The 11,862-nt window shown below is 35.8% G+C and overlaps 1 protein-coding gene across 1 annotated transcript in view; it reads right to left on the bottom strand.

Annotated features, from left to right (window-relative positions):
* Nucleotides 1-5,987: 5,987 nt before the first annotated feature.
* The window catches only part of LOC140144719 (transient receptor potential protein-like), a 75,932-nt gene continuing 70,057 nt past the window's right edge, over nucleotides 5,988-11,862 (bottom strand). Inside the window, exon 6 of the mRNA XM_072166532.1 lies at nucleotides 5,988-6,122. Within this exon, the coding sequence (XP_072022633.1) occupies nucleotides 5,988-6,122 (135 nt within the window). The remainder of the gene's footprint in view (nucleotides 6,123-11,862) is intronic.

Here is an 11,862-nt window from a genome sequence, read left to right as displayed (position 1 = left end):
ACATAGAGGTTTTGTCACGGAGGTAGGCTAGGCGGCCATAAAACATGGTCCGGACGACTTGCTGGCAGTTTGGATGGGCTACAAACTGAAATTGGAAAAGAAATAGTTTACATATTTTCAGTTTTATTAAGAATATCGATATCGATCACTCATTACGTTACACATTTCCTTAAGCAATATGTCATTTTTCACCAACTTTGGAATGCTGAAAATGACACCTCTAGTAAACACCTGTAACTGATTGTCAACCTGGATTGGAATGAAAGGTAATACTATCTCTTGTCATTGTGCATGAAACTGACTTGTTGTCTAGTCACCTCTTGGAATGCTAATGGGACAGTCGCTAATGCGGTCCATACACGACCAATTTGATTTTGGTGACCCTAGATGCAGGCTTGGATACACAATAATATTTCTCATCTATATTTACATTTTGATTTTATTGATTTTATTGACGGTTGAACAGTAAAATCACTATTGATGTTCGTGTGTACAGTGCACAATGACATATTTTGTATCCACTCTTGTATCTAGGGTCTTTGATATTGATCAATGAAATTGGTCGTGTATAGGCCGCATTAGTAATCTAACTGTATGCTGAGTGCTTTGTAAGTGCAACTGTACAGTTGTGAATTACCTGTTAGTAGTACAGTAAGCCAAAGTATTAAGGTACCAGTTATGTTCACCCCTGTATATCCTAAACAAAGGCAGATATGTCATAATTGGCTCAAGATCTCATTCGTTGAAATTGTTTAAGAAATAAAGACACGAAAACCCAAGGAAGATGCTAATTTAAAAGTTGCCGTTTGCTCCATTACATGCCTTATTGATTTGTACACAAAGCATTCGAGAACAAGGGAACTAGCGCCCTTCCATTGATTAGCGCGTTAAAACTAGCGTCATGCTTTCATTGATTAGAAGACAAATATGCAACTTTTAAATTTTGTCTATTCATTAGGTTTTAGATCACCGTTATTTTAATTCTCAATCAATAAGGTCTTGAATCAGAGCTAAAGAGTATAGGTATTGGCTGCTTGTTTTAATTTTGACACATTTGTCTTTATTTAGGATATACTGGGGTGAACATAACTGGTACCTTAATTCTTTGGCTTACTGTATAGCAATAGTAGTGAGTGGGAACACAAAGGTGTGAAGAGAACATGCAAGGAAAGTCGTATCATAATGTATAACATTTCGTCATGGTAATTAGAATCCAACAATTCAATATTGAATCGGGTTAATTTGGTTGTTATTCAATATCAATTTATTTTCCAACATGCGTCGCACAAAGGCTAACTAGAATGTCAATTGAAAAGTTTGGTAAATGCATATTCATACATGTATTTCCTAAATTGCATCCTTTCATGTCTGAACTTTATCGGGAACTAGCAGGAAGATGTGGTCCCCGACAATAGCGAAGGTTCATAGTAAAGGAATGTTTATGTTCCAAACACGAAATACTATCCCAAGGGGATCCGTGCTAGACTATTTAGTTCATAGACTAATTAACTAGACCGATATGGTCGGTCACATTAATGTTAGACCACGTATGTGGTTAATGCAAAAGTCGGGCTATATAGAATAGCATGTCGATCATGATATATTGAATATAATTTTGACACCCCTAGTTTATGTAACACATAAAACGTGCGTGACTAAATTGTTTGTTTCTATAAACTAAATTACATCATCCACCGTCATCATAGATTATAAGCGCTCGAGCTCAACCAAATATTCCCCTGTGGTATTGGATCTGTCTCGTTAATGGCAAGTCGGCTGATAGTTAATGACCTCAATTATATACTTAGCCTTTAAGATAATGTTCTTAGAGAACCAATGAGCTGGAATGTTTGAAGGAAAGCTAATGTTACTCCTTTATTTTCTACGAAATTGAAGTGGGTCGGTTCAATTATTTGTCTTGATGAAAGTTATTATACTTGGTTCTCTAGGTAGATAGGATGAACACATTTTAATATTTTTCCCAGAGCAGCCAGCGCACACCTTCCGCTCTTCTCCAGTGTGTCTCTGTGGCTCAGTTGGTTAGAGTGTCGTGCTAGTATGACGAAGGTCGCTGGTTCGAATCCGACCATATGCACTGTTTTTTTAACGTTTATGTTCGCTGGCTGCTCTGGGGAAAGTATTTGTTCAATTTGCCATAAATAGGATAGGGGGATAATAGAGGTAAAAACAAATTTTTTGGAATTTAATTACACCCACTTCAGGGGTGGTGCATTGGATAATTTGAGAAACCTACATACCAAATTTGGGCATATTGAATGAAAAAAAAACCTTGCCCCCTGCCAAAAAACGAAATGTGCAATTTACCCTATGAATTACACACACAATCCCCATTGCACGAACCTATATTACACAATGTACTGCTATTTAATCTGGTTGCAAAGTGCTAGCAACATATGTGTTCTAAAATATTTGATGTGAGTGATTTGTTCGTGTCCTGAACCAGGTTGGAAACATCATTATAATGTATATTATGTAATAAATACCCACCCTCCTTATGTAGCATCCCACTAAAGATAAGGGGTTAATTCCACTGTACTATATAGATGTACTCCCTGGAAACACCAGCAGATGAGCTCTTTTGTGGCACTCACACTACACTGGGCTTCAGCAGTGCAATAAATGAGGTCATGAGGTTGGTAGAGGCATATATGAAGACGGAACAGGTGTTGAAGGGTTTCATGGTAGATCTAGAGTTAGACAGTAAGAATGCCAGTCTAGCAGAGCAAGCACTGGGCATTACAAACCTTGGAACCGCTACAAGGAATTCCTTCTCTTCCTGGAACAAAGGCTACGTGTATCCAGTGTACTGTTTGCCTACAAGGATAACAGATTTGGATGCCTCTACAGGGCAGCAGCAGTCCTAATCTATAGCTATGACCACTTGACAGAGTTCCTTAGTCAGAATCCTCACATCAACAACCGCTTAGCCTGCCTTGTCAGAGAAGTTATGGAGCTTCTTTATCTTAAAGTATCTCTTGTGGTGTGCACTTGGTGGAGCCATTCTATGCTAGCACAATAGACAAATATGCTACCCATACTCAACTCCAAAAGGACTGCATACAGGTTTGGGTCAGCCTAAGACTTTACAAGATTCATCAAGCCTGAATACCCCGGGGTAGCTGATGATCTATTCTCCGGTGTGAAGAAGACCTATAATGAGGAAGTGCTCTACGCTGTCTCTGAGCTTACTGAGGAACACATTGAAGAAGTAAAGAAGCTGACCCACTTAATGCTACCCCACCTACCTGCAGACTGTCCTAGCAAGGCAGAATAAGGACTACGGGATTGATGTGGAAGCATTCCCAATGGAATATCCTGTGAGTGACCAAGAAAGTGACATTGATGCAACACCGGTTCACAATATTGCCATGGAGAGACGATGTGGGACAGTAGATTACAGGCAGAGAAAGCTACGCACATTGAATGCGGTCAGCAGGCCAGTCATACTTCAGAAGAGCCAGGAACTGAGAGCAGGGCAAGTTCCTTCCTTCCGCGGCTTCAAGGCAGCAGCAGAAGCTAAGCGGGAGCTTGAACTCAACTGGAGTATATACATGAAGGACAAATTTGAAGTAGGTGCAGAACAGAGCCAAGAAATGGCTCAAAGTAATGAGAGGAAGGGGATAAACATTTTGGACAGGCTCAAGTCGCGCGGTGGTCCCTTCACGGACAGTGTGGACGTTGAGACCTTTCTAGCAGACCTAAGTGTGGATGGTGATACAAAGCAACGATGAAGCTTGAGATACAGTTTGCCAGAGAAAGTACCACTCTCCTTCCTAAGGTAGACCCCATTTGCAGAATAATGGTAACACTGTCGAGTGGAAAGAGGAAATTAAAATTTGTGCAGGAGTTTGGGGATGCCCTCATGACCTACATGGGGAGGAGAAGTGGCAGGACACTATTATATTATGAGAACTTATTATGAAAACTGGGATCCCAAACATTTGGCATGAGCAATGGAGGAGGCACAGGTGTTTTGGCAGGTCGAGAGGCGGAGGGGGCAAGCGATTTTTGGGGTTTTGGTAGGCCGAGTGAGGCACGCCATTTGGAAATTCTATCCCCGCGAGTGGCACACATTATTGCACAGCCCCTTTATAGAAAAGAATAAACGCAGCAAAGAATGTTCTTTCCTTACGTTAATTATTGTACTATCATCTGGTTTGATACACACACTAACTATAAATATATTATACATATCTTAAAAATAAAGGTTTTCTGTAAACAATGAGTTAACACTAAATCGGACTATATTACGTAATACATATCATGATTCTTCTCATGAAACAGTTCATTTTTCCCCACCAACATTATAAAAAATAAATAAATAAATAAATAAATAAATAAATAAATGCAATGAAAATTGCCACCTTTGGCGGCGAAAAAAAACTTCGACGCCGAAAAAAAAATGCCCCGACCCCAACTTCCTACCCCCCCTGGAAGTCTAATGGTGCGTCCCTTAAAACTTAAAAAAGTTCTAGAAATCGCCATAACGTCTAGAGGGTGAAGCTTTTGGTTCATAGAATTTGAGTCAGAAGGTTTATTTGGTTTGGACAAGGTGCTCAGGAAATGGTGACGTTAAGTTGCAAAGAAGAGGTGGTCAGTCGAAAGTAACATTGAAAGAAGACAGGAGTATTCCAAGGATTGCAAGATCCCAGCAAACACAAAAACGTTTTAAAAACGTTTTAAACAAGTTATATTTTGGCTTTTAGTTTAGGTAAAAACGTTTTAATAACATTAAAATGTCGGGGTATATAAAGGTCATGATAACGTTTTAAAACGTTTTGTATGAAAACACACTACAACAATATTTTTAAAATGTTTTCAAAAAATGTTATTTTAAACTATTTTTGCAAACATTTTTGCCAAATATTTTGTCAATACTCAAATAACATTATGTTAAAATATTTGAACTCAGCAAAAACTGAAATGTTCGTAAAATGTTCTTTTCAAAACCTTTTAATAACATTTAAATTGCGGGTTATATAAAGGTCATGGAAACGTTTTTAAAACGTTATTGCAAATATTTTAGGCAAACATTTTTCGCAAAATATTTTTTCAATCCCAAAATAACATTCTGTTTAGAATGTTTTGTATCAAGTTTTCAAGAATGTTTTTGGAATGTTATTAAAACGTTTTTATACCCTTTATATAACCCGACATTTAAACGTTTTCTGTAAAACATTTTTGTTTGCTGAGCAGAAAAAAAAAAAAAAATGTTTTTTAAAGTAAAGAAAACGTTTTATACTCTTAATATACCCTTTATATAACCCGACATTTAAACGTTTTCTGACAACCTTTTATAACCTTTTGCGAATGATGTCGAAAACGTTTTGTGTTTGCTGGGATTGCAAACAGGTCACGTTACTATCGCAAAACAATGTAACGACTTTAATGACGTCAAAGACACTACTCGACCATGCCCATGTCTTCTTTCCCTGTTGGTTTCTTCTAATCACCACTTCTAAGCAACTTTCTCCCGGCATCATTTCCTGCACATCTTAATACCCAAGCCAAATAAATAGTTTGCCTCCATTCTAAAGCCCTTAGTATTATCTGTACCACATGCCTCACCCGCTCTACATTTGACGATTTCTAGCCGACTTCCGTCTTGTTAACCTTTTGAACCTTGAGTATGTTACCACAAAATTAAAAACACCTTTTCGCTCTGTAGCTAGGCTACAGAGTGTCCCTGAATGAATTGTACCGCCGGAAACTTATTTTTTGGTATTTTAACGCATAAACCAAACATAACTGGTCTTCTTCCCTATGACCTACTTGATCAAAGTTTATACTTCATCAACAGATATGTGCACAGTTGGGGCGTAAACATTAAACCTAGAGGGGAGCATATTTTGTTGCGGTATTTATTATTGGAACATTGAATTTCAATTTCAGACTAATTTAGTCCAAAATGAAGGTGAATTTGTGCTATTTCATAACGAAATATTTTGAATACTTTACATGTTACGCTATTTTGATAGTAATGTTACCTTTCTTTGGTCAAAATCAATGGCTCTTGCAAGTTTAGGCAATGGTCCTAAAGTACGCTGATCAACATTAGGTGTATCGTCGGTTGGCTCGTAATGGGTGAGTACCGTCATTATCTAAAAAGAAAAGAAAAATTATGAAGTTAAAATGTTTAAAACATTACTACTCTGGACAACATCGGAGATCAAAATCTGACGATGGTGGCGGGGGATACATGGTGAAAACCATATTATTTTCATGGAGAAAATAGAGAGAAACACGATTTTTTACAGGTTAAAGGTAAAATAACCCAAGTACGGGTGGGGATTTGCCCCTAGACAGCATCGGAGCTCAAAATCTTATGATGGTGGCGGGGATACAGGGATACAGGGTGAAAACCATATTATTTTCATGGAGAAAATAGAGAGAAACATGATTTTTTACAGGTTAAAGGTAAAGTAATATCCAAGTAGGTGTGGGGATTTGTCATAATGTTGCCCCAGTAGCGTAAGTATTGATTTCTTTTTTTATATTACATTTGGTAAGCTTTCTTGAGAAAAATAAGCAATGATTTTAATTATAGCCTACACTTTCATTCAACATGGATCAAAGGAGGCGCTGCATATACGCATACGAAGAGGATTATGAAATAACGAATTAAGCCAACATCAGTATTAGATGTTCTTTGGTTTAAATACACGTTTTCAGGAAGTAAACACGGTTTTGAAGAACATGTGTATTTACTTAGCGATAAGCATCCCCGGGAGACCGTCAAATTAAATAAGCAAAAGCATTTACATCAGTATCCCAAAAAACACAAAAATGTTCTTAAGACGTTTATGCAAAATATTTTTAAAAACAATAAAATGTCGGGTTATATTAATGTCAAGAAAACATTTCTAAAATGTTATTGTAAAATATTTTGGGCAAAAACTTTTTAGCAAAATATTTTGTCAACACTTAAATATCATTCTGTTAGAAATGTTCATATAGTCGCTGAAATTGTTCAAAAAATGTTTTTAGACGTTATTAAAACGTTTTTATTCCTTTTTATATAACCCGACATTTTTTAAAAAGTTTTCTGTAAAACATTTTGCTTTTGCTGGGATGGTAATCAACGTTTATACTGTATCGGATAAATAGCTATTCATGAATCACTTATCATACGTAAACATCGATACAAAATTCCTCTCACTATTTGCTGTCTTCAAAATACTAATTTTTCTTGAAGATCAATGTAGACAAAATAACCTTTTCACATTATAAAGTTAAAGGCAACGTTATATTTTCAAATAGTAAACTACTCCACCATAAAAGAAAGATGAATGAAGAAATACATTACATAACCTAATTCTTAACACGATTTTTATAATATTGAATCAATGTGATTGTTTGTAAGCATTGCTATTAAACGGGCTTAATTAACACGGCACGGAAAATAGCCCGGAGACGTCAAATCTTCATTCAAAAGCATGTTAAGCATTTTTTTTAAAAACGCAGTGAAATGCTTCCAGGTATAACGATATAAAATAACAAAACCAAGAGGGAAATGATTGCAAGACGAAAACGTAAGAACAATTTGAACGATTAAACTTTGAGTTTCTTACAAAAATGGTATTGAAAATTAATTGATTAAATAAATTTGTTTATTTTAATAGTTTATTATACTTAGAGTCTGATTCCCTGAGAAGATTAATTTGCATCATACGTAGTCACAATGCATAGAGTTCAAAACTCTTTATAATGTTCTGTAGTCTCCCGTGGCAATGTGTCACATCGCGCCCCAAAGAAGAAAAAACACCCGAAAAAGTACAAGACAAAGAAAATGAAAAAGAAAAAGAAATGAAAAAAGAAAAAGAAGGAGCAGAAGAAGAAGAAAAGTAGAAGCAGAAGAAGAAGAAGAAGAAGGATGAGGAGGAGGAGGAGGAGGAAATAATTTCTTTCCCACCATAACCAAGTGTAAGTGGCCTTGAGTAGGTTGATCACTATGCACCACACTCACTTTAACGTGCGTGATTGTCCTACTTGGAATGGTAATATACTGGCAACATTATCATTCAAGTACGATACTTGGTTTCCTCATTATTAGCTAACATCTTTCACACTAAAAGATTGACAACACAGACAAATACCCCACTCAAAAGATAACAATAACAAAATGGAATCAACGTTAAAATGAGCTCAGTTCAGTTGTTACAGGTTTTGATTTTGTTCAAAATTTTGAAAGAATTTCCCCATGAACGTTTTTTTTACGAATTCATTGTGGCGCGCAAAGTACCTTTAGGAAGATGGAACGAAATGAAGAAAAAGGCCAAACAAAACAACTGTCCCTCCTGCAGGAAAGTTTTTCCACAATCCAATGACACCTTTGTTTGAAAAGGTATTACTTGAATGGCATTTTATCATATTATATCTTCCATGGTCTTACATCAACCATACTTTTTGATGTAGTGGTCTTCAATATAAAAAAAAGAGAAGGAAAAAAGTTTTTCCCGCCATCACCAAGTGTAAGTGCTCTTGACTAGGTTGATCATTATGCACCACATATTATTATTCAACATTATTATTCAAGTACGGTACTTGGCTTGCTTATTACCTGAGTGTGATTGCCCTACTTAGGATAGTAATTTAGTGACAACATTAGTATTCAAGTATGGTACTTGTCTTGCGTTAACAACTTGCAAACTTGCAAGCATGAAAAATATTCTTTTCTCCCAAACTCAGAATTGAACTAACGTTAAAATGAGTTCGAAAGAGCCACAAGCAAAACTATTGCTAGTTTAGTTGTTAATTGCCCCATCGATATTTTGCAAGAATTGACAAATTGATGCATTTTACTTTTTGTTTTCAGAGTTCAATTGGGTTACGCAATTCTGAAATCACCTTAAGCAAGATGGTACGCAATGAATATGCACACTCTAATTGAATTATTTAAAGGGGCGGTTTAGATTAACAGCATCATTCTCATACATCATATAGTAACTTTTTCTATCAGAATTGAAGTGCTGTTTTGTCAGTATAATTTCAATAATCTTATTATAAACATCTCAAAAAAGTAATTAACCCCCCTTAAATAATGACCATTATTCAAAATAGGGTGATTGTATTACAAATCTGTAAAATGCGTTGGAAGCAGAATTTATTTCTGCACATTTTGACACCTCATTTGCAGCAATATTGACTAAATATTGACGTCACAGCGTACATTTAAATCAATGTAACCCAAGATTTGAAAGTTGCAATACATTGTATTGATTTTGTATTCAATGTAATGGAAGGAAATCTGTGTAATGATATCTGAGTGCTTTTGTATTATTAACATTTGTATGCAAGTGCAACTTTCAAATCTGGACCTCACTACATTAAATTGACCGGTGTTTTATTGTTTTCTGGGCTATCGTATCAATTGAGGTGTCAAAATGCGCGGACATAAATTCTGCTTCCAACGCATTTTACAAATTTGTAATACAATAGCCCCTTTTTGAATAATAGCCATTATTTAAGGGGGGTTAGTTACTTTTTGTGAGATGTTTACAAGAGGTTTTTGGTCCGACTTAGTTTAAATTGCATTAGTCATGTGGCGTTTTATTTTATGCTGTTTTGTTTTTGAAATGTGTATGAGAAATTGATATAAAAAACGTGATGTGCCAAGAAACCAGACCCAAACTGAACATATTTTATTGCATAAAAAGTAAAGAAAACATATTTAAATATTATATTGTCCTATTGTTTAATGGACTAATAAATAAATGAATATTGATAATTGTTTTGAAGGTATATGTAAAATTAGTTTTAGTGACGTAAGTAATGAACCAGTTTAACAATGAATTCAAGACATCTCCTCATGCTTATAAACTAATTACTGCAAAAATTAAGCACATTAACAAAACAAAAACAATATTGAACAATGAAGGAATTGTGAAATTATCTTCCTTATTTTGAAGTAGCTTTAAAAAGTATTGCATATTATATCGATATAAATCGTTTAATTCATTAGTCGTAGATCTCTTGAGGGGAAAACATAATTTGCATTCATCATTTAAAAGTAGGTATAATAATTGTCTTTTTAATGTGATACTGTATTCTAATTGGTTAGGAAACTGTGTATCCAGAATATTAAATATTACCCAATTCTTTAACACCTAAGACTTATAACGATGAAAAATGTTCTCGCGTGAATTTTAATAAGCTTATTATCGGTGGTACTGACTGTCAATGAAGACCAGATTGTAGTCTTGACAAACTCCTTATGTAGTAACTGGTCACAAAAACAGGTTTTCAGAGTGATGAATAATCCCTAGTTTGCTCCATCGTTGAGTGACGAACGATTTGTTTTGGTCAATGAGGTAGAGTGTTTTCTGTTGCGTTGAGAAAATCGCGCTACCTTATTGGGCAGGTACCAACGATGAAGTATAAATTCAGCTTAAGATAAGAACCGTGTGTAGGAAATTAACGACAGAGAAAAACAAGGTAAATATAACGTACGATTTTGGTAAGATAAATTACCCATTCAAAAGGTATTATATAGGGAATAATGATATACTGTCAGGTAGACGATAACGTGAACTTTTGTAGTGCATTTATATAACCTGTTATCAGGTGCCAAGTCCTTTTATTAAACTTTTAAATGGAACGGGAAAAGTGCATGGTTTATCCGAATATGCTTATGTTTAACATACACCCCACACCCCAAAAAATCACCATTACTCCGCCCCACACACAACATTTGCATAAATACCCACATTTCACGTGTGATACTAATGTAGAATTTCCGTACTTCGAAAAAAATAACAATAATAAAAACAAATACGTAATACATGGTGGTGAGTATAGTGTGAGGGGTTGCGGTATACGTGGGGTTGGAATAGGGTATTGGAATGTAGGGCTGGTACATTTATAATACCATTAGCGACCACAATCCCCATTTACCCCTGCACAACACACGCACAATTTGCAGTCACGTGTTCACAAAATGACAAAACCCCAAATATCACATAATGTCAATGCGTAATTTCAATTTTATGATGCGCAAGTTTTATTATTGTGCGATGTTATCAATCACGTATTCACAGTATGCACGTATTTGCATTCAAACGCAATCTACTTTTTAATTAAAACTGCTGATGGTCTCTCTAACCAAAATGCCGCAGGCATTTCAGAAGTTGTTGCCAAAAAATCTAACTTTATCTTGTTTTAGTGCAAAAGCTTTACAAACCACAGCGTTTTGTAAGGATAAACACCAAGCATTATATTGTCCCATAGGACAAAAATGTCTGAATTCAAGATTTTTTTATAAATGTTAAGATGCCCAACATTGAGCTTTTAGCCGAAAATTAAAATTCCCTTCAGACACAGCAGACAGTTTTCAAAGTATTTTGTTTAGCAGCTAGACCGAGGTGTTAGAAAATTCACATCTACCCCGATCTAACGAATTCAGTTCAATTTAGATCCGTGTAAAAATGTGCGCTTCAACGCACGCGCACGCGCTAAACGTGCTAGAAGCAAACCTATTCGACTATGCGTCAGTAAGTACGCTAACTAATACCCACAACTGAAGAAAATAAATTATATGCTTCACGCACCTCTATTTGGACCACATCAGTCCAGATTCAAATGTGTCAAACAAGTGGTGTTTATATAATTGGTCTTAACTAATGCATATACTGTCTGCGAGTCGATGGTACTCATTGTTCGAGCGTTGACCAATTTCCGGATCCCTCTTTCCAACTGTATCTGTAATCAACCCAATAATGACAAGAGACACTCGAGGTACGTATTTGGCGCAAACGTGTCTCAAGTACCAATACTTCGTGGCTGAGTACTTACAGGTTAAGGAACTTGTTTTCCTGTAGTGTTATTTACCCAAAAGCAATATTA

This window comes from Amphiura filiformis, unplaced genomic scaffold (assembly GCF_039555335.1).
Source record: "Amphiura filiformis unplaced genomic scaffold, Afil_fr2py scaffold_75, whole genome shotgun sequence".
Taxonomy (NCBI): Eukaryota; Metazoa; Echinodermata; class Ophiuroidea; order Amphilepidida; family Amphiuridae; genus Amphiura; species Amphiura filiformis.
This window is presented reverse-complemented; position numbering and strand designations above follow the sequence as displayed.